Genomic DNA, 21,613 nt, shown 5'->3' on the forward strand with positions numbered 1-21,613 from the left:
AATCACACACACTCTCAACGCTGAGATCAGTTTTCACATTTTTATTGGGGGCCACAGCAGAGGGGACCTCCTCCCTGTCAGTGGAGGTGTTCACAGTTTCTTCAGCCACTCCAAGCTTGGACCCTGGGGGTCCTGGGGGTGGCTGGGCACGTCGGGCATGTTCCCATTATCTCGGACGGGCACTGTGGGACAGAAGGGTGGGCCACTGAGACCAGCAGATCTCCGGGGGCCCTGGTAAAGGGCTGGTCTGTCAGTTTACATTCAGAGGGTATTGGGACCTTAGGGGAAGAAGGCACAGCGAATCAGGGATGCGGAGACAGAAGAGAAACACAGACCTCTAGATCTTAGGGAACCAGAGACAGATCCATCCCCCACTCACCAGGGTAGTTGTAGGGGGTGACCTGGTTGATCATGGTGGCGTACTTGGTGTACGGGCTGACGATGGGCAGAATGATAGCTGTGGAGAGACATGGGGGGTGAGGTCCAGGGAAGGTGGCTCTGGAAAGGGGGAGGGAACAGGAGGTGCAGCACCTCCAGAGGGCTCCCACCCCAGAGCCCCATTGATCACAAGGGTTTTAATTTTTGTGTGTGTGTAGGTGGGGCTGGGAGCCAAGCATTTACAGATACCTGGGCTGTAGAGGGCACAGGGGAGGGAAGTGGGGGGATTATGGGATAAGCGTACTGGAGTGTAGAGGTGGTCATGGAGCATACTGGATGGGAAGTGTCTTGGGAATGGCACCGGGGAATCAGGAATAAGCAGAGGGAAAGGTTATACAAGGAACAGTCCATCTAGGGTGAGAGCCAGCAGTCCTAGGGGGCAGGGCAAGGCATATAAAGGAACATTCTAGGCCTGCACTGTGATAAATACAAGAGCCACACATGTAATTTTACATTTTCTAATGGCCACGTGATACTTAAAACTTATAATTTTTAAAATATATTTAACCGAATATACCCAAAGTATTGTTTCAACACACCACGAAAAAATGGCAACATTTTATATGCTTTTTGTCATATTAAGTCTGAAATCCAGTGTGTACTTCACATGGGTGTTGTAACCCTTAGGATTTCAAGTGTTCCGTGGCCAATGTGGCCAGTGGGACAACTGTCTTGGAAGAACCTTACCCAGTGGCCTGCAGACCCACACTGTTGACAGGACCTGGGGTCTTGTTAGAAATGCAGTATCCCAGGCTCTACCTAGCCCACTGAATCAGAGCCCATTTTAACAAGCCCTCCCCCCGCCCCCAATGTCCACCCGGGTAGGAGTGACCCTGTACTAGAGCAGAGGCTCTCAATCAGGCCGCGCATGAGAGTCACTGGAGACTGTGAGTGAACGTGGGGTGGATTCGGACATTATTATTATTTATCGCTTAGGTGTTTTTAATGCAGCCAGGGTTGGGAACCTCTCCTGAAGCGGGATGAATGATGGGACCTCTTGCGGTGGGGAGCGAGGGGGGTGATTAAGGGATCATAATATTAGGAATGGGGTTAGGCCAAGAGACGTCGTGGGGGTGTTAACACACGGGTGGGGGCAATGGACGACGAGGGCGGACAGGGGGCCTGGAGGGTCAGGACTGAACGCACGTGGGGGAGCGCAGGGACCTTCGGGGCAGGTAAGGCTGGGACGCCGGGTGGGGTGATACACGTTCGCGCTCACGCACCGAGGCCCCCGATAGTGAAGGACGCGACCAGCACCGGCTCCTTGGCCCAGGCATTCTTGAAGAAGGCGGCGAGTCCTGAAGGGGTGGGCGGGGAGGATCATCCATTCAGGGAATGCCCCCGGTGACCTCTAACCCTCTCGCACCACCCCCGCCCTGGAGGTGCCCTCTGCTAACCTATGCGTTCCCCTCGGGCCCCAACCCCACCACCTCCACGAAGGGCACCACCGCACCCTAGCCCCGCAGCGCTCGGGTTAGCGCCGCACCGCCCGGGTTAGACCCGCCTCCCGCGCGCCTCCGGCGTCCGCACTTACTCCCAGCCATCTTGATCGCGGCGGCTGCGAGGGCGCGGAGCACCCTGGGTATTGTGGTCCCCGCATTCGAGGCGCCGCTGAGTCTGCGCATGCGCACTGATGCAGAACAGCTCTCCAGACGTTGACGAAGACGCGAAGCACTTTGGGAGTTGCGGTCCCTGCTTCCGCGCGTGCGCGCTGGCACAGAACAAAAGTCGGTGGCGACGGCAGGGTCGGAGGCGGCGCTCCTGATTTAAATACAAACCTGTCTTGGCACACCTGCCTCCTCCCTTGCTTCTCTCAGCCTAGACCTCTCGCTCTAGAGTTATTTCTACTCCGCAGGCCTTCTGCTGCAAGTCACCTAAGGCGGGATGCAATAGTTGCTTGTAAGATTCCATTTTACAGATGGGGAGACGGAGGCTGGAAGAGGACAAATGACTTGAGTTCTCATTTGAGGTCTCAGCTTCAAATCAGCTCGCCTGCCCGGAGCAGAAGGGTTAGGGGCCTTCTGTGGACTCTCACAGTGCCCTGTGGGGGAACCTCCGTTATAGCACACATCTTCTTTTTTTTTTAGGTTGTCAGGGAGAGTGAGGGACAGAAACATTGAGCTGCTCTTGTATATGCCCTGAGCAGGGAAGCAAACTGGCAACCTCGGGTGGATGCTCCAACCAACAGAGCATCCGGCCAGGGCTTAATTTTTTTTTGAATTTTAGACAGAGGGAGGGAGAGAGGAGGGAAGCATTTGTTGTTTCACCCAGCTGTGCATTCATTGGTTACTTCCCATGTGTATCCTATTCTAGGATCGAACTGTATGCAACTTTGTCGTTTCGGGACAAGCTCTTAACCCACTGAGCAACCGGCCGGGGCACATCACTTTTTTTTTTTTTTTTGTATTTTTCTTAAGTTGGAAACGGGGAGGCAGTCAGACAGACTCCCGCATGCACCCGACCGGGATCCACCCGGCATGCCCATCAGGGGGCGATACTCCCGAGCCTTGGCTGCGGGAGGGGAAGAGAGAGACAGAGAGGAAGGAGAGGGGGAGGGGTGGAGAAGCAGATGGGCGCTTCTCCTGTGTGCCCTGGCCCGGAATCGAACCTGGGACTCCTGCACGCCAGGCCGATGCTCTACCACTGAGCCAACCGGCCAGGGCTACATCACTTATTTTTAAAGCCTATGTAGTCCACATCTGTCTTTCCATCAGACTGGGGGCTGCCGGAGGGCATTGATGAGGTCGACTCCTCTCTGGGAGTCTGTGCAGCAGGCTCTGGCACATAAAAGGTGCTAATTGTCTTTAAAGTTTAATTAAGGAACACAACCAGTTATGACTACCCCAATCTCAACTTTACCATGAGGCTGTGATCCCCACCCCCCACCCCACCCCCAAACAGGCCTCTGACTCTGATTTTCTGATGTTGCCTCACTTCCTGGGAGGTGAGAGCATAGATCACTGTTGAGCCACTGTTCTGCTCGGATTCCACCCAGACCTGCCCACCATGGCCCTGGTGCTGATCCTCCAGCTGCTGACCCTCTGTGAGCCACCCCATGCCTTATCTCTGGGTTCCTGGCTGGGCTAGGGTGCAGAGAGACAGGCTCTGGGGACCCAAACATCTAGGGGAGGGTGGAAGCAAGGGACAGGACTACTAGGTCTCTCTGAGGGCAGGGTGATCAGGCACCATAAGGGTTCAGAAGTCTAGGCCAGAATAACAGGACAGGAATGAGAGGCAGGCCCCTGGGTCCTAAAGCAAGAAGGCACAGGAGACCCTAATCCTCTGCTCCCATTCCTGGAAAAAGAGGAAGTCTCTCTCTCCTCTTGAGGTGGGAGAGAGCTAGAGACCTGAACTCCTGGGGACAAGGACTGTTAAAATCCCAGATTCTGACGTGAGTGGGGAGATGGAAGCCAGGACACCTGGGTGCCTAGGAAAGGGGGTAGCTGGGGCCCAGACTCCTGAACCACAAGGAGGAGAAACTGTGGGCTCAGATTACTGTATCCCAGAAAAGGTGGAGTCTAAGGACCTGAACTCTTGCAGACAGAAGAAAGAGTGTCCTGGGTCCAGACTTCTGGCTTCTTTAGTAGGTGGGGATTGGGAGTCTGGATTTATGGCTACCAAGGGAAGAGAAAGTATGGCCAAGACTCCTGTCTTCTAGAGGAAAGAAGGCCTGGTTACTTCGATTCCTGGGTTGCCAATGATGTGGGGTGGGGAGCAGCCTAGGGCTTTGATAAGACCAAGCCCCCTCAACTTTCCACAGGGCCTCCGTGTCACACAGATGTCACTTCCAGTGGTGAGTACCACCCTCATCCATTTGCCTGTATGTTGCTGATATCCCATTTCCAACTACTCAGATTTTATTTTTGGTGCTCACCCTAACCTCACATTTTCTTGTTTCCCTCCCTCCTCATTTATTCCTTTCCTTCTGTTCTCACTCCCTTTAATGACCAGGATAGGTGAGTAGTGAAGACCATAACTTTGGAGCTAAGAGGGTCTAGACCTAAGCTAGAACCCCACTTTCATCTTCTTAGTCACGTAGGACTTTGAACAAATGCTCATTCAGTTCCCTTCTCTAGGAAAAGGGCTATTGTTAGGATTTAATAAAGTCACATGTGTAGCCTTGACAGGGTAGCTCAGTTAGTTAGAGCGTCATCCCCATATGTCAGGTTGTGGGTTCGATCCCGGGTCAGAGCATATACAAGAATCAAGCAATGAGTGCATAAATAAGAGAGACAACAAATTGACACACACTCTCTTCTCTCTAAAATCAATCAATAAATTAAAAAAAATTTTAAATCACATGTGTAGAAGCCTGGACTCAGAATTTGGCATAGCACAGGGCTTAAGAGAGAGATTTCTGGCAACACTAATTATTACTTAATTTGGAAAGAAGGGTCCTCCACCCTGAAATATTTCTGGGTTTCTTTCCAGATGTTCTGATAGTGAGATCTCTTCTTTCAAAATTCCCCCCACTATACTCCAACTTCAGATAAGAACCACCTAAAGAACCATTAATACCTAAGCTACCAATTTATTTTAAATTAGCATGTTTAAGTGGTAAAGCCAATATATATTCCTGGATTTAAAAATTCTGTCATTAAAAAAAATTCAATCATTACTGAAGGACATATAACAGCATCTCTCTTCCTCTTCCTCATCTTCTTTAAATAATCTCTGAATCCTTACAAGAAATTTCTGAGCATTCAAACACACATATGTATTTACATACTTCTTGTTTTTCTTGCCAAGGCAAAACTGATATTTTGTGAATCACTGTTCTTCATCATACATTTTCCACTTTACAATCTCTCTTGGAGATATTTCCGTGTCATTCAGCTAGCTCTGCTTTTTTTTTTTTTTTTCCTTTTAAGCTGTTGCCTAGCATTTGCCATTGTGTGGTTGGATTCTGATTTATTTGGCCTTTTTTTTTTTTAAGACTTATTCATTTTACAGAGAGAGAGAGAGTGAGTGAGAGAGAGAAGGGGGAGGAACAGGAAGCATCAACTCCCACATGTGCCCTGACCAGGCAAGCCCAGGGTTTCAAACCTGTGACATCAGTGTTCCAGGTTGATGCTTTATCCACTGCGCCACCGCAGGTCAGGCTATTTGGCCTTCTTGATGAATATTTAGGCTGTTGCCAACTTACCCCCTCACAACCAGTGCTGTAGTGAGTGCTTCCATAGGAGCTTTTTGTGCAAATGTGTGTACGTTCATCTAGGAGCAGCCTGGAATTACTGGGGCATAGGTTGCGCCCTTTGGATCTTGATAGAAACTGACAAATTGACTTCTCAAAAGGCACACTCAAGTGTGCCTCAGTGTCTGTGCACTACATCTTCATCCAAACAGAACCACCCGGCAACCCCGCCTGGGGCCAATGCTTGAACCAACTAAGCCACTGGCTGCGAGAGAGGAAGAGGAAGAGAAAGAGAAGGGGGAGAGGGAGGGTAAGGGGGAGAGAGAGAGAGAGAGAGAGAGAGAGAGGGCAAAGTCGAGAGAGGGAAGAGATAAGCATCAATTCATTCCACTGAGTTGTCACATTTATTTGTGTACTCATTGGTTGCTTCTTGTATGTGCCCTAACCAGTGATTGCATCTGTAACTTCAGGGCACCAGAATGATGCTCTTTGCACTGAGTCACCCAGCCAGGACCTTAATTTTTTATTTACTGATTTTTTGGGGGGAGAGAGTCATTGATTTGCTGTCCCACTTATTTATGCATTCATTGTTTTCTTCTATGTGACCTAACTGGGGATTGAACCTGCAACCTTATATCAGGATGATGTTCCAAACAGCTGAGCTACCCAGCCAGGGGAACTAAGATTAAACAATCCTTCCCATCACTGCCAAGTGTGTTAATTGAACTTCCGGTTCTGTAAATTGCCTAGTCATATGTTTTACCCAACTTTCAATTGGGTTGGCCCTTGGATTTCTTGCTATACTCTTCATCTGCGTGGTATGTGAGTAAGTCTTTTCAGCCAGTGCCGCCATTTGTCTTCTAGGTTCATTGATTTGTCTTTTCTCAGATACCACTTGAAACTGGTTGAAGGGGTCAAATTAACTAACCTTGTCTCTTCTGAAATTTTTATTTTATATTTTAAGACAGCTTTCTCTACCCCCCAAGACAAATATATTTTCCTGCATTTTTTTTCTAACACTTTTATTGTTAAAAAAAAATACATGTAGGTCTTCAATTAATCAAGAATTTGTTTTAGGAAAGGGTTGGCAACTACTGAAATATATTGGGTATATTGCAGATATTCTAGAGAGCAATTTAAAACCATGGGTTTCTGGGACCCAACCCATTGCATGATGCTTAAAAACTGCAAAGGAAAACTCACCTTGCTCCTGTGGTTTGTAGCTCGTTGTAAACAAGCCCTCTGGGGACCTGGTACCTTCCCAATTCTCAAAGAGGGGACTGAGGCTGAGAAAGGGACTCTGATTGTTCCAGGTGACCCTCCTCTCATACCAGCTCCCCCTTCATGTCCTCAGGCACCCAGGAAGCCCGGGGACACAGGCTGCCCACTTACTCAGTCCCCCGAGCCTTACTCCACAAGCCCAGGCGACCCATTTACCCAGAACCTCCATCATACCCCAAGCCCAGGAGACCCATTTACCCAGAACCTCCATCATACCCCAAACCCAGGAGACCCATTTACCCAGAACCTCCATCATACCTCAAGCCCATTTACCCAGAACTTCCATCATACCCCAAACCCATTTACCCAGAACCTCCATCATACCCCAAACCCATTTACCCAGAACCTCCATCATACCCCAAGCCCATTTACCCAGAACCTCCATCATACCCCAAGCCCATTTACCCAGAACCTCCATCATACCCCAAGCCCATTTACCCAGAACCTCCATCATACCCCAAGCCCATTTACCCAGAACCTCCATCATACCCCAAGCCCATTTACCCAGGACCTCTATTGTCACACCACAAGATCAGGCCACCCAAGTACCGATTACCCTTCCCTTCAGTACCCCCAACCTCTTACCCCAGGCTTCCACAACCCCTTCATTCAGTGCCTCCATTGTCACACGACAAGATCAAGCAACCCAAGCCCCTACAGCCCTTGCATTCAGTAACCCCAAACTCATTTCACAATCTCTGGCAACATTATCTTTCAATATTCCCAACCTCTTACCCCAATCCCCCACGACCCCTTCATTCAGTGCCCCCAGGCTCATTTCACAATCTCTGGCAACGTTATCTTTCAATATTCCCAACCTCTTACCCCAAGCCACCACAATCCCTTCATTCAGTAACCCCAGACTCATTTCACAATTTCTGGCAACGTTATCTTTCAGTATTCCCAACCTCTTACCCCAAGCCACCACAATCCCTTCATTCAGTAACCCCAGACTCATTTCACAATTTCTGGCAACGTTATCTTTCAGTATTCCCAACCTCTTACCCCAAGCCCCCACGACCCCTTCATTCAGTAACCCCAGACTCATTTCACAATTTCTGGCAACGTTATCTTTCAGTATTCCCAACCTCTTACCCCAAGCCCCCACGACCCCTTCATTCAGTAACCCCAGACTCATTTCACAATTTCTGGCAACGTTATCTTTCAATATTCCCAACCTCTTACCCCAAGCCACCACAATCCCTTCATTCAGTGCCTCCATTGTCACACGACAAGACCAGGCGACCCAAGCCGCTACAGCCCTCTCATTCAGTACCCCCAGCCTCTTACCCCAAGCCCCCACGACCCTTCCCTTCCATACCCCCAAACTCATACTCCAAGCCCCGGCTGGAGGCTCAGCCTGCCCCAGTTGTGACACCAGGGACCAACGTGACTCTGACGTGCCGGGCACCGCAGCCTGCCTGGGGGTTTGCTCTCTTCAAGCCTGGCGAGACTGCTCCCGTGCTGTACCGGAACGTGTCTACAGAGCTGGCCCAGTTCTTCCTGGAGGAGGTGACTGAGGCCCAGGGGGGCAGTTATCACTGCCGGTACCGGAATCCAGGCGGGGTGCCGGGTGTCTGGTCCCACCCCAGCGATGCCTTGGAACTACTGGTGACAGGTGAGGTCCTGGAGGGGGCGGGGGAGGGGAGGAAAGGGACACAGGAGTGGGACGAGGGAGGGGGGAGGAGGGACAGAGACAGGCTTGTACAATAACACAAAGGAAAAAGAGTGAGACAGAGACAGAAAAAGGGGTGATCCTCAACCAGGGGTTTCTATGGCCCCCAGGTGACCGGTAATTTCCAGAGGAGAGAGGCCCGAGGTGCTGCCCAACGGCCTACAGGGTGCAGGATAGCCCTCCGCCCCATAAACAAAGAATGACCCAGATGTTCCCAAAATGACACTAGTATCGAGGTTGGGAAACCCTGGGAGACACACAAACACAGGGAGAAAAAAAAAAAAAAAAAAAAAATCAGAGGACGCTGCCTCTGAGATCCGGGGAGAGGGACACACGCAGGTGGGGAGATAACAGAGAGTCAGGATTTTAGGCTCCGGCACAGGGGAAAGCGGACTCATAGGATGTGAGGGGACACGGAGGCGCAAGGCGGCCCACCCTGGTCTTCGTCCTCCCCGCCCCCCGCACCCCCTCGCAGCCTTCCTGCCGCGCCCGTCGCTGGTGGCGCTGCCCGGCCCGGGCGACACCGTGAGCCTGCGCTGCGCCGGCGGCTTGCGGAACATGAGCTTCGCACTGTACCGCGCGGGCGAGGAGCAGCCGCTGGGCTTCCAGGAGGCGGCGGAGCCCTGGGCTGACTTCCCGATGCCCGGCGCGCGCGCCCCGGGCACCTACACCTGCTACTACCACACGCCCGCGGCCCCCTACGTGCTGTCGCAGCGCAGCGAGCCGCTGGTCATCAGCTCCGACGGTAAGGGGTCCCCCCACCCCCCCCAACCCGGTCCCTGCTCCTCCGGACCCGGGGATCCGAGCCCCCAGCCTCCTTCCTCGGACCCGGGAGTCCACGCCCCCCGGCCCCTCCTTCCTCGGACCCGGGAGTCCACGCCCCCCGGCCCCTCCTTGCTCGGACCCGGGAGTCCACGCCCCCTGCCCTCATTACCCACCCCCGCCCATGAACCCCAGTTCCCCCAAAACCGGGAGGACGGAAAGGAACCCTCTGGTCGGGATGCTGACCGTCCGTCTCCCTGGCTGGCCCCTCCGGCTCCGCAGGCTATGGCTCCTCGGACTACACGCGGGGCAACCTCGTCCGTCTGGGGCTGGCTGGCCTGGTCCTCCTCTGCCTGACCACGCTGGTCGTTTTGGACTGGCGCAGCTGGCGTGGCGCTCCCGCTCCCGCTGGACCCTGAGCCCGGAGGACTGGGTCGTGGCGCCAGCTGCGTGAGGAGCCTTCCCAGAGAAGCAACGAAGAAGTAGGATGCCCGGGGTTGGAGCCCCACAGCGTCTCCCTCCCGGCTGAGCCCAGCTTCTGAATAATAATCAGCTTTGTCTCATACGCTGCATCTTCCTCTGGGATATTGCTCCAAGACCTCCCAGATCCGGGGACGTGTTCAAGCTTCCGAGCCAGAAGGCTTAGGTTCGAATCCTAGGGCTGCTGCTGACCCACTGTGCAATATGAGGACAGTGACCTTCCTCAAGCCTCCCTTGTCTCTGCTGGAAAATGGGCGCATTGTTAACACCCACTTCTTAGTATTTTTATAGGGTTAAGGACTGAAAGTGTGTGCCTGTGATGAGACACAAAACGTTTGACACAGTGACTGACCTGAAGTAAATGCTCAATAAATATTAGCTATATAACAGAGGTTTCCACCAAAGTCTAAAGAACTGAAGGAGGTTCTAGTCTTTTCTCCAATGCGCTCGCTCCAGCTCAACTTTAAAGCAACCCATTGAACCTGACCAGGTGGTGGCAGAATGGATAGAGTATCCACCTGGGACGCTGAGGACCCAGGTTTGAAACCCCAAGCCCACGGGCTTGAGCGCGGGGTCACTGGCCTGAGCGTGGGATCATAGACATGACCCTATGGTCGCTGTCTTGAGCCCAAGGTCTCTGGCTTGAGCAAGGGGTCTCTAGCTTGGTTGGGTCAAGGCACATGAGAAAGCAATCAATGAACAACCAAAGTGCCCCAACAACAAGCTGATGCTTCTCATCTCCCTTCCTGTCTGTCTGTCCTTCTCTCTCTCTCTCTCCCTAAAACAAAACAAAATAAAAACATTGATGTTATTCCCTTGATGACATCATACCTGGTCATCAAGCAAACCCCTAAAAGGCCTTCTCAAGCCTTCCCCAATGGTTAAACTAAGAGTAACCTTGTAGGACTTCTTCCCTGATTGCAGTTTCGTTTGCCCGCGATTCTTATCCTTGACCCGCCGTTATCTTTAAGCGGAGATCCGTTGTTGTGGCAACAGGAAGTGGAGCGTGTGAAGTAGAGCCTTGATCTGGACCCGATCAATTTCATTTGGCCTGCTTCCGCTGTGCTCTTGACTGCCCTCATCCTCACCGTTGTGCAAAAACCAACGCAGCCTGTTTGCTCTCCTTGTCTTGCCTGTTCTCCTCCAAGGGAGCTGCATGCACTTTCTGAATTCGTTCAAGTTCTGTTTTTATCTGGCAAACATTGATGCCTTTCTCATCACAGGCACACACTTTCAGTCCCTAAGCACTTCTTGCCACTCAGCATTTACGTGCTCCTTTCTTTTTTCTTTTAGAGAGAGAGAGACAGAGACAGACACAGAGAGACAGAAAGACATGTAGGAAGGGAGAGAGATGAGAAGCATCAATTTATAGTTGTGTCGCCTTAGTTGTTCATTGATTGCTTTCTCATATGTGACTTGATGGGGGGGGGGGCTCCAACGGAGCCAGTGACCCTTTGCTCAAGCCAGTGACCTTGACCATGGGGTTTTGAACCTGGGTCCTCAGCTTCCCAGGCCGATGCTCCATCCACTGTGCCACCACCTGGTCAGGTTCAAGTGCTCTTTTCTTGGCTTCTGCTTAATTTTGGTGGGGCACACATCTTCTTTCCTTGTATTAAATTTTCTTTGTGTGTGTGGCAAAGACAGAGAGAGTCCAAGAGAAGAACAGATAGGGACAGACAGGAAAAGAGAGAGATGAGAAACATCAATTCTTCGTTGCAGCTCCTTAGTTGTTCATTGATTGATTTCTCATATGTGCCTTGACCAGGGGGCTACAGCAGACTGAGTGACCCCTTGCTCGAGCCAGCGACCTTGGGCTCAAGCTGGTGAGCCTTGCTCAAGCCAGATGAGCCCGCGCTCAAGCTGGTGACCTCAAGGTCTCAAACCTGGGTCCTCCACATCCCAGTCCGATGCTCTATCCACTGCGCCACCGCCTGGTCAGGCTCTTGTATTAAATTTTTCAACTCTCTGGTTCTTATCTCCCATTTTATGTAGAAGAGAATGACTTCCTTTTTTTCTCTTTTCCAAGTTAGAGGAGGGGAGACAGACAGACTCTCAATTGCACCCATACCAGGATATAATCAGCAACCTCTATCTGGGGCCGATGCTCTGCCCATCTGGAACCATGCTTGCAACGGAGCTATTTTTAGCACCTGAGGTGGGAGGAGCTATATGGAGTGACCCTCAGCGCAAAGTGGGTGGCAGTGGTGATGGTGGGTGCCAATGCACTCAAACCGGTTGAGCCATGGCTGTGGGATGGGCAGAGAGAGCGGGAGAGAAGGGGGTGGGGGGAGGGAGGAGAAACAGATGGTCACTTCTCCTGTGTGCCCTAATGGGGAGTCCAACTCGGGACTTCCACAGGCCAGGCTGATGCTCTACCACTTTCTCCTGGGTTTTCAATAGGAAATGGGAAATGAAATACCTACCTTGTTTCATTGTAGACAGAATTCAACAAGATAGCTTGCCCCGAACACTTGGAAAGAAGTTGCTAAACCTTAAATCATCAGCTTTAACTTTTTAACCCCTTTTTTGGGGGGAGAGGACAGAATAAAAAGCAAGGTTTACATCATGACCCTGTACACACATCCATTTATATCTCTAGACTAAAATGTAAGTTCCCCAAAGCCACATGTACTTCCAGGAGAATGCACATGGACATATTCTATTTTACTAAAAATAAGGTCTCTGATGTCATGACCCCCATGTATAACACATACATGTGCATGCACCTAGTTTGCAGAGTGAGTAATTCTTGTTGGGTGTGTCCTTTTGCTTCAAAGGCCGACCTAAACCAGGACATGTGTAAAGATTGGGAAATTTATACTGTGAGGAAACCTTAGGAAACGACATGATTCCAACACCCAGCTCTTTAGTGTGTGAGATTCTAGTGTTTCCATGTGAGCTCAGCAGAGCTGAATTTTGAAGTCCTTTGGCTGCCTGTGTGCATCGACTCCATGAAGAGATGAGGCGAGAGACTTGACGCGGAACATTGTGGGTTTGTTCTTAGTACAAACAGGGCAATCCCTCTTGCACGTGTGGATGTGGGGGGATCAAGAAAGAGGAAGGGGCCCTGAGTTATCAAGGAGGAACCAGACCTGGATGGAACTGCACAACTGAGTTGGTACTTCAACTCCATCTCTTCACTTGCTCACTCATTCATGTACTCATTCCACCACACATTGTGCATTCATCTATTCACATCCATTTATCTGTGCCTCTCTTCATTAATCAATTAATCAATCCCTTAATCCACTCACCCATTTACCTATTCAAAATTCATCAGTCTGCCCATGCATCAATCTCTCCAATATGTCCAAAATTGGCAATTTCCCCAGTGCCTAGCACAAGGCCAAGTGTTCAATGAATGCTTATTGAGTGGAGAGCAGTCATAATGCAAATTTCACTTTCTACCACTGATCATGTCACCATGCCTGTCATTTTTGCCAAGTGATTCTTATGTTATTCCAAATCACCACCAACAGGCCCGGCTGGCTCAGCGGTAGAGTCTCAGCCGAGCATGTGGAAGTCCTGGGTTTGATTCCTGGTCAGGGCACACAGGAGAAGCACACATCTGCTTCTCCACCCCTCCCCTTCCCCCTTCTCTCTTTCTCTCTTCTTCTCCCACAGCCATGGCTTGATTAGAGCAAGTTGGCCCTGGGTCCTGAAAATGGTGCCATGGCCTCACCTTAGGCACTAAAATAGCTCAGTTGCCAAGAAATGAAGCAATGGCCCCAGATGGGCAGAGCATCGTCCCCTAGGGGGCTTGCCAGTGGATCCTCCAGTCTGGGCATATGCAAGAGTCTCTTTACCTCCCTGCCTCTCATTTAATAATTAAAAAAAAATTATCACCAGCAGCCCTCTAAGATACATACAGTGGTTTAACCTGAGACTTTATGTTAGAGTCTGTGTGGTTAGACCATTTGGGTTTCTTTTTTTTTAAGTGAGAGGACAGGAGATAGTGAGACAGACACCACATGCACCCCAACAGGGCTTCACCTGGCAACCCCTGTCTGGGGCTGGTGCTCCAATCAAATGAATTATTTTTAGCACCTGAGGCTGACGCTGGGACCAAACAAGCTATCCTTAGCATGCGGGGCTGACACTTAAACCTAATCCAGCCACTGGCTGCAGGAATGGAAGAGGGAGAGAAGGGGGACAGGAAGTGGGAGAGAAGCAGATGGTCACTTCTCATGTGTGTCCTGACCGGGGATCAAACCTGGGATGTCCACATGCTGGGCGATGTTCTTTCCACTGCAACACCACAGGTCAGGCCCATTGTGTTTCTTCTTCTTTTTTTTTTTTTTGACGTAGTCAGAGAGAGGGCAGATAGGGACAGCAGAGAGGAAGGGAGATGAGAAGCATCAATTCTTTGTTGTGTCACCTTAGTTGTTCATTGTTTTCTCATATGTGCCTTGATTGGGGGGCTCTAGCAGAGTGAGTGACCCCTTCCTCAAGCCAGCGACCTTGGGCTTCAAGCCCGCGACCATGGGATTATGTCTATGATCCCACTCTCAAGCCAGCAACCCTGTGCTCAAGCTGGTGAGCCTGCGCTCAAGCTGAATGAGCCCACACTTAAGCTCTGCGACCTTGGGGTCTCGAACCTGGGTCCTCTGCATCCCAATCCAATGTTCTATCCGCTGTGCCACTGCCTGGTCAGGCCCATTGGGTTTCTTTTGCCTGCTGTGGCAGCCTCATAAGGACAAAGACAAAATAACACCACAGCCTTTTCCAGTTTGTTGGGAGGGGGGGGGGGTGGGTCTTTTTTTGTATTTTTCTGAAGTTGGAAACGGGGAGGCAGTCAGACAGACTCCCTCATGCGCCCGACTGGGATCCACCTGGCATGCCCACCAGGGGGTGATGCTCTGCCCATCTGGGGCGTTGCTCTGCTGCAACCAGAGCCATTCTAGTGCCTGAGGCAGAGGCCATGGAGCCATCCTCAGTGCCCGGGCCAACTTTGCTCCAATGGAGCCTTGGCTGCGGGAGGGGAAGAGAGAGATAGAGAGGAAGGAGAGGGGGAGGGGTGGAGAAGCAGATGGGTGCTTCTCCTGTGTGCCCTGGCCGGGAATTGAACCCGGGACTCCTACATGCCAGGCCGACGCTCTACCACTGAGCCAACCGGCCAGGTCTGTTTTTGTTTTGTTTTAATTTTTAAATATTTATTTATTTATTTTTATTAATTTAAATTTATTGTGTTATCCAGTTTGTTGAGTCAAGACTTCTGAGTTTTACTGGCTATAATCTCCTCTCTCACTTTCACTTTTAAATGAGGAAGAGACAGGGGAATGTTTAACACTTAACAATTGCAAAGCAATTTATGGTTCATTTTCTTTGTCACCCATAAAGGCCCAGAGTCCCCAAGATGTCCTAATGAGAATGTGACACATCTGGCATGGTAACTGCTCTCTACTCTCCCTTGACTGGCTAACTCCACTCATCCCTCAGGTCTCAGATTAGAGGCCGTTTCCCCTGCAAACTTCTACCTGATGCACCGTGCTACCCCAGTGCCTTATCACATCCTTATTACTTAGGGTACGGTATTCTGAGTCTCTGTTTCCTGGACCAGACCATCAGCTCCTCTCAAGGGACCAGGTGGGTTTATCTCTACATCCCCAGGGCCTGGCACATAGGTCTTAGGGAACATGCCCAGTATTCATGAGCTCGCCATGCTGGCTTCATACTTGTGCCCTTCAATGGTGGGCAGAATAGGGGTTCTCTTGAATATGGGATGTATCAGTTTCTAGAACCTGTGAATGGCAAAAGGGCTTCATGGGTGTGATTAAACTAAGAACTGTGGATGGGGAGATAATCCTGGATTATTTGGGTGAGTTCAGTGTCACCACAAGGATCCTTATTTAGAGGGAGGTACACAGGTCAGAGTTAGAGAGGCAATATGGGTGGTCGTGAGCATATCATGCTAAGCAAAAATAAGCGAGATGGAGGCCCTGGACTGTTGGCTCAGTGGTAGAGCATCGGCCTGGCATGTGGAAGTCCTGGATTCGATTCCCAGCCAGGGCACGCAAGAGAAGTGCCTATCTGCTTCTCCATCCTTCCCCTTCTTCTTTCTCTCTGTCTGTCTTCCCCTCCCGCAGCCAAGGCTCCATTGGAGAAAGGTTGTCCCAGGCACTGAGGACAGCTCCATGGCCTCTGCCTCAGGCGCTAGAATGGCTTCGGTTGCAACAGAGCAACGCTCCAGATGGACAGAGTATCGCCCCTAGTGGGCTTTCTGGGTGGATCCCGGTCAGGTGCATGCGGGAGTCTTGTCTCTCTCTGCCTCAAAGTTTCTCACTGCAGAAAAATATATTTAAAAAAGAAAGAAAGAAAGAGAAAAGAAAAATGAGATGGAGAGTCAATAACCATATGATTTCACTTATAAGTGGGATGGAAAACAGACAGCAACAAACAAACAAACAAAAACTCGGAGAAACAGACAATATAGTGGTTAGCACAGTGGGCGGGGATTGAGGGGAAGGAGTAAGGGGGAAAGGCATTCAAATACATGGTGCCGGAAGGAGGTTTGACAGGGTGGCGAAGACAGTGCAATACACAGATGATGTGTTGTGGAATTGTACACTTGAAACCTGTAAAATCTAATTAACCAACGTCAACCCAATACATTTAACGGGATTAATTTTAAAATTAGGGGGGGGGGAAAGGATGGAAACTGAGGTCAGTATGATGCAGGGTCACAGACCAAGGACTGCAGGTGGCTTAAAAAGACCAGGAATTGGGTTCTCCCCTGAAGTCTCCAAAAGAACCCAGCCCATCAACCTATTTTGGACTTCTGACCTCCAGAACGGAATAATGAAAACTTTATACTGTTTCAGGCCACTTAGTTTGCAACAACTTGTTACAACAGCTATAAAAAAAAATAAATGCTATTAGCTTCAATGGAGTCTCCCTTCTGATGCCACAAACCCAAGCATCTTCACCCTTGAGACTTCCACTTTTTCCCTGTACCACCCCACACTGGTTCTCATTCTTCCACTTATTCACTTACTGAACATTAATTTCAGGCACCTGTCAGCTTCTGAGGACACCATGAGGAGTAAGGGCAGACATACATCTTACTCTCATGAAGCTCACCGAGAAACTATGGCAGTGACCAAATTACTACTATCTTGATTAAGGAACACTTCAAGATGCTGTAACAAAGACACCCTAAGGGGGGAAAAGAAACAATATATACCATATACTCTGCTCCATAGGATGTACTCCCCCCCAAAAAAGTGGAGGGGAAAATGCCTGTGCATCTTATGGAGTGAATGTTTATTTTATTTTAGCTGCTGCGGGTTCCCGGACAACTAGAAGAGTATTTGAACATTAAAGTCTCTTCTCATTTGCTAAGAACTGTGCTAATGGTTGTTAATACTACTGTTGAGTTTACATTGTTGAAATAATATTGTGGTATATTTTATTAAATATTTTAACACACCATTTGGTTCAGAATATTGTTTTTCTTATTTTCCTTCTTAAAACCCTAGGTGTGTCTTATGGTCAGGTGCATCTTATGGAGCAAAATATACAGTAATTTCATTTCTCTCTCACGTAACAGTGTATAGTTGAACAGTCTAGGGCTGCTTATCAACAGCTTTTACTTTTATAAAAATATAGCTTTGGCCATGACCAGGTAACGTAGCTGGTTGGAGAGTCATCCCGATGCTCCAGGGCTGTGGGTTCAATCCCCAGTCGGAGCGCATACAGAAATCAACCAGTGAGTTGAATGAATGGGTGGAACAGCCAATTAATGTTTTTTAATCTCTCTCAAATCAGTAAATAAAAATAAAAAAATAAAAATGTAGTTTTGATATTTGGTTCTGAGACAGTGGGAAAGGGGGAAGAGAGAGAGAAACAGGGAGAGAACAAAGCTCAAAGATAATTTTAAGAGTAGGACCTGAATTCGAACCTGTCTTCTGCTCACATCCCACGGGCCAGAGCTAGTTCATGGCCAAGTCTAGCAGTAAAAGTGGCGGTGGAAATACGGGTTTTAGCATGAGTCCTTCCAAAAATGAGAAAGGGGTTTTCTGTTACCTAAAGGAAGAAGGAAAACTTGGATGCTGGGAAACCATTAGCCATGTTCCACCATTGCAACTATAGCAAAAAGAAGAGAACGTTTTTGAAAGCCTGTAACTGGAGGATTTAATTTAATCAAGGAGATCTCTGAAGGCTTGGCTGAAGAAGCAGTGTGAGATTTGAAAGCTGAGTGGACATTAGGCAAAGAGGGGCTGGAAGGGTGTTCTAAGCTGAAGGAACAGCACTGACAAAAACCCAGTGGAGGAGGACTAGAAGTTGGGCGCTCCTGCCACCTAGTGGTCACATCTTTTTCCTACATCAGCGCTGAAATTCTGAACTCGCTGCAGGTCTGCAGTCAGTGTGGCTGCACTGGACAGTGTAGGGATGAGAGAAATGCAGGAGGTAGGGCTGAAGTGTCAGTCAGGCTGCCCTCTGTACTTATGGTAATACCTGTGCTGAGTAATTGTTACTCAAAGGGAAATAAGAAGGATTCTCTGCAAAAGCCTTAAATGAAATTCTCCTTGTAGGCCCTCATCCCCCTTAACATACAACATCGTGAACACTGTTCTCAAATAAGTCCCATGGGCCCTTTCCGGTTGGCTCAGTGGTAGAGCGTTGAACCGGCATGTGGAAGTGGAAGTCCCGGGTTCAATTCCCAGTCAGGGCACACAGGAAAAACAACTATCTGCTTCTCCACCCTTCCTCTGTCCTTCCTCTGTCCTTCCTCTCCCACAGCCTTGGCTCAATTGATTCGAGTGTGTTGGCCCCGATTGCATAGGATGAATGGCTTCATGGCCTCGCCCCAGGCACTAAAATTGCTCGGTTGCAGAGCAATGGAGCAACGGCCCCAGATGGGCAAAGCATCCCCGGATAGGGGGTTTGCCGGATGGAACCCAGTTGGGGGCACATGCAGGAGCTTGTCTCTCTGCCTCCCTACCTCTCACTTAATAAAAATAAATAATAAAAAAAGTAAGTCCCATGGACATGAGGGTGCCCTTTTCTTAGAAACACGATGTGGGAGTCATTTCTGTCATTTTCCAAGGATCTCTGAGCCTCCCCCACTGGGGGCATTATTCTATAAACGAGCCAACTGGCCTCTGTGGGTTGGCCCGACGTGGGCACTTCACAGCAGGCTGAAATCCGTTAGCCCCAAACCCCAGTGGGCACCAAACTCAAATGCTTATATATCCAATTATTTTAAACGAAGTCAAAATTAACAGAATTTAAAAACTAGGCAGAGCCTTCCTGCTTTGCCTACCCCATGGAGCTGCACCCCACAGCTGGTAGCTGCTGGCATATCCTGCGCCTATAAAAAACAGCACCTCAGAGCAACATTGCCTAGACACATAAGCCCCCTCTCCGACACCCCTCTCCCCCTTGTTTCCTTGTCCTCTCCTCCTGGGTAGTGTTCCCCCTCCTCCACCTTTGCCTTAGAAAAGTTTCATGCTGCAAAGAACTTCACACGCACACCTGTTAAGGCCAGGAAAAGTCGTGCGTGCTACTGCCACCTAGTGGCCACATTTTGGGGGTGTTCAGTATGGAAACGCTGATGCATGCCAGCCACTAGCAGTTATCTATTCCAGGCCGGAAAATGAGTCATCAACAGCACAGACAAGTGTCCCTTCCAGGATGGAGTTTCAGCTGTAACAACTCTCTCTCCCCCTACCCCAAGCTCTCTCTTCTCCTTTGACCCAGTGACCAGCAATGTTCACGATGGTGGTCGCTCCATCAGTCCGATGCTTGAGGGACAAGGACATGAACAGAGTCCCCTGCCTGATGTCTCTCTAGTAGAGTCTCCCTGGCCCTTCTGGGGCCAGGCACACAGCTCCCTCCCGGCCAGGAGCCCATCCATGGTGCCACCTTTTTGTGCACCTGTCTCAGTCAACGTGGGCTTTTATAACCAAACTCCGTGGACTGGGCAGTTTGGACAACAGAAGCTTGTATCTCACAGTTCTGGGCGCTAGAAAATCCGAGACCAGGTTTCTGGTGAGAGCCCTTACCCTCCGGACCTCATTTAAACCTAGTTACCTCACAAAGGCCCAACCATCCTGCTGCTGGGTAAGGGCTTCCATATACAAATTGGGGGTTGGGGACAGACCTTTAGCCCATAACGGCATCTTTCTGGAGACCTTGTATCCATCGCTTATTTTGAATAACTCTGCAAAGTTCAGGCCACTGTAAGGCAGCTGCCCCTGTGTGACTTCCTGGAAACCTTTCACCCACCCGCATGGTCGGAGGCTTGGACTGCCACTAACCTGGGTCTTGGCAGATGCCTGCTTATCCTCTTGGAACATGAGAGGGTGGTAGGCTGGTACCATCGTGAGATGACCTTCCACTCACCTCATCAACAACAGGTTCTCATTGCTTCTTCGGTTCTGATGAGGCATGAGGCTTTCTGTCCTGTTTTCCTGTGATTGGAGCTAAAGAATATAAAAGCACTTAGTTACAGGCTAGATTTGTCTCTTGTGGTACTGCAGACCCAGCCCCTAGCACAGATTTCCCGAGTGATAGACTGATAGAAGCATCTTTTGTTCTAATGGCTTCAGAAGCCATTAGGTAACTTCAGGATGGAGTGTGGCCGTGGGCAAGACCAAGACTGGAATAGAAACTTGCAGCATTCAGCACCTGCCCCCAACCTCAAAGGAGGTTAAACTTTAAAGACACTGAAAGTGATAAAATTAACTGATATCAAATTCAACAATTCAGAAAACACATACAAGCAAAAGGGAAAAATACATACAAGTTCACTGCTCAGGGAATAGTACCTTAAAATACAAGATTACAACATTCTACATTTTTTTCATGTGGATATCGGCTCCCGTTTATGGTCTGGACCCATCCTCTAGGTCAGGGGTTCCCAAACTTTTTACACAGGGGGCCAGTTCACTGTCCCTCAGACCGTTGGAGGGCCGGACTATAAAAAAAACTATGAACAAATCCCTATGCACACTGCACAAATCTTATTTTAAAGTAAAAAAACAAAATGGGAGCAAATACAATATTTAAAATAAAGAACAAGTAAATTTAAATCAACAAACTGACCAGTATTTCAGTGGGAACTATACTCCTCTCACTGACCACCAATGAAAGAGGTGCCCCTTCCAGAAGTGCGGCGGGGGCCGGATAAATGGACTCGGGGCCGCATGTAGCCCACGGGCCATAGTTTGGGGACCCCTGCTTTAGGTCGTCCCTACATCCCTGTAGAAGCTCAAGCAGATGTGGAACACGGCCTCTCCTAGTTCCCCTGAAGAACCCTCTCCACCAAAGATCTCAGGAAGAGGTCGATCTTGCCAAAGCTTCCACAGAAGATATTAGGACACGGTTTACAGAGTGTCTCCCGCAGCCGACGACTCACAACTCCATCGCTGACATGTGCCTTTTTCAAAGTGCTTTTCTGCCATGCTGCCCACAAGGATTCTTTTTTTTTTTAATTTTTTAAAAAAGATTTTATATATTGATTTTACAAAAAGAAGAGAGAGAGAGAGAGAGAGAGAGAGAGAGACAAGGAGTGAAAAACATCAACTCATTGTGGCTTCACCTTAGCTGTTCTTGATTGATTGCTATTTTCATATGTGCCTTGACCAGGCAAGCCCAGGGTTTCAAACCAGTAACCTCAGCGTCCCAGGTCTATGTTCTATCCACTGCGCCACCACCAGCCAGGCAAGGATTCCTTTTTTCATAGCTTTCTTTCCAAGCTCTGTTGTTCTCCCCCCTCCCGGATGTCCCTACAACTTCTCACTGTAATCAGCTCTGTCCCAGCTCCCGCCCTCCAATGCTCCCTGGGGCATAATCCAGAACTTGTACACCGTCACTTCCACTCACATCTGGTTGACCAG

At 49.6% G+C, this 21,613-nt stretch overlaps 2 protein-coding genes across 3 annotated transcripts; one reads left to right on the forward strand and one right to left on the reverse strand.

The window, feature by feature from the left end:
• Positions 1-26: 26 nt before the first annotated feature.
• Positions 27-2,084, reverse strand: NDUFA3 (NADH:ubiquinone oxidoreductase subunit A3). The gene is made up of 4 exons (XM_066271188.1): positions 1,973-2,084; positions 1,662-1,736; positions 380-457; positions 27-182 (listed from the first exon to the last, which is right to left on the reverse strand). Exons 1-4 carry the CDS (start codon positions 2,061-2,063, stop codon positions 91-93), a joined length of 336 nt encoding a protein of 111 aa, XP_066127285.1. The 5' UTR covers positions 2,064-2,084; the 3' UTR covers positions 27-90.
• Positions 2,073-10,164, forward strand: OSCAR (osteoclast associated Ig-like receptor). 2 transcript variants are annotated; one of them, XM_066271187.1, is made up of 6 exons: positions 2,073-2,337; positions 3,340-3,481; positions 4,199-4,231; positions 6,927-8,471; positions 9,004-9,273; positions 9,573-10,164. In XM_066271187.1, the coding sequence occupies exons 2-6, from the start codon at positions 3,445-3,447 to the stop codon at positions 9,707-9,709; spliced, it is 2,022 nt and encodes a 673-aa protein (XP_066127284.1). In that variant the 5' UTR covers positions 2,073-2,337; positions 3,340-3,444; the 3' UTR covers positions 9,710-10,164. The 2 variants fall into 2 exon arrangements, with proteins under 2 accessions (XP_066127284.1, XP_066127283.1); XM_066271186.1 differs by having other exon boundaries at positions 2,074-2,337; positions 3,383-3,481.
• The last annotated feature ends 11,449 nt before the right edge of the window (positions 10,165-21,613 follow it).

This window comes from Saccopteryx bilineata, chromosome 3 (genome assembly GCF_036850765.1).
Source record: "Saccopteryx bilineata isolate mSacBil1 chromosome 3, mSacBil1_pri_phased_curated, whole genome shotgun sequence".
NCBI lineage: Eukaryota > Metazoa > Chordata > Mammalia > Chiroptera > Emballonuridae > Saccopteryx > Saccopteryx bilineata.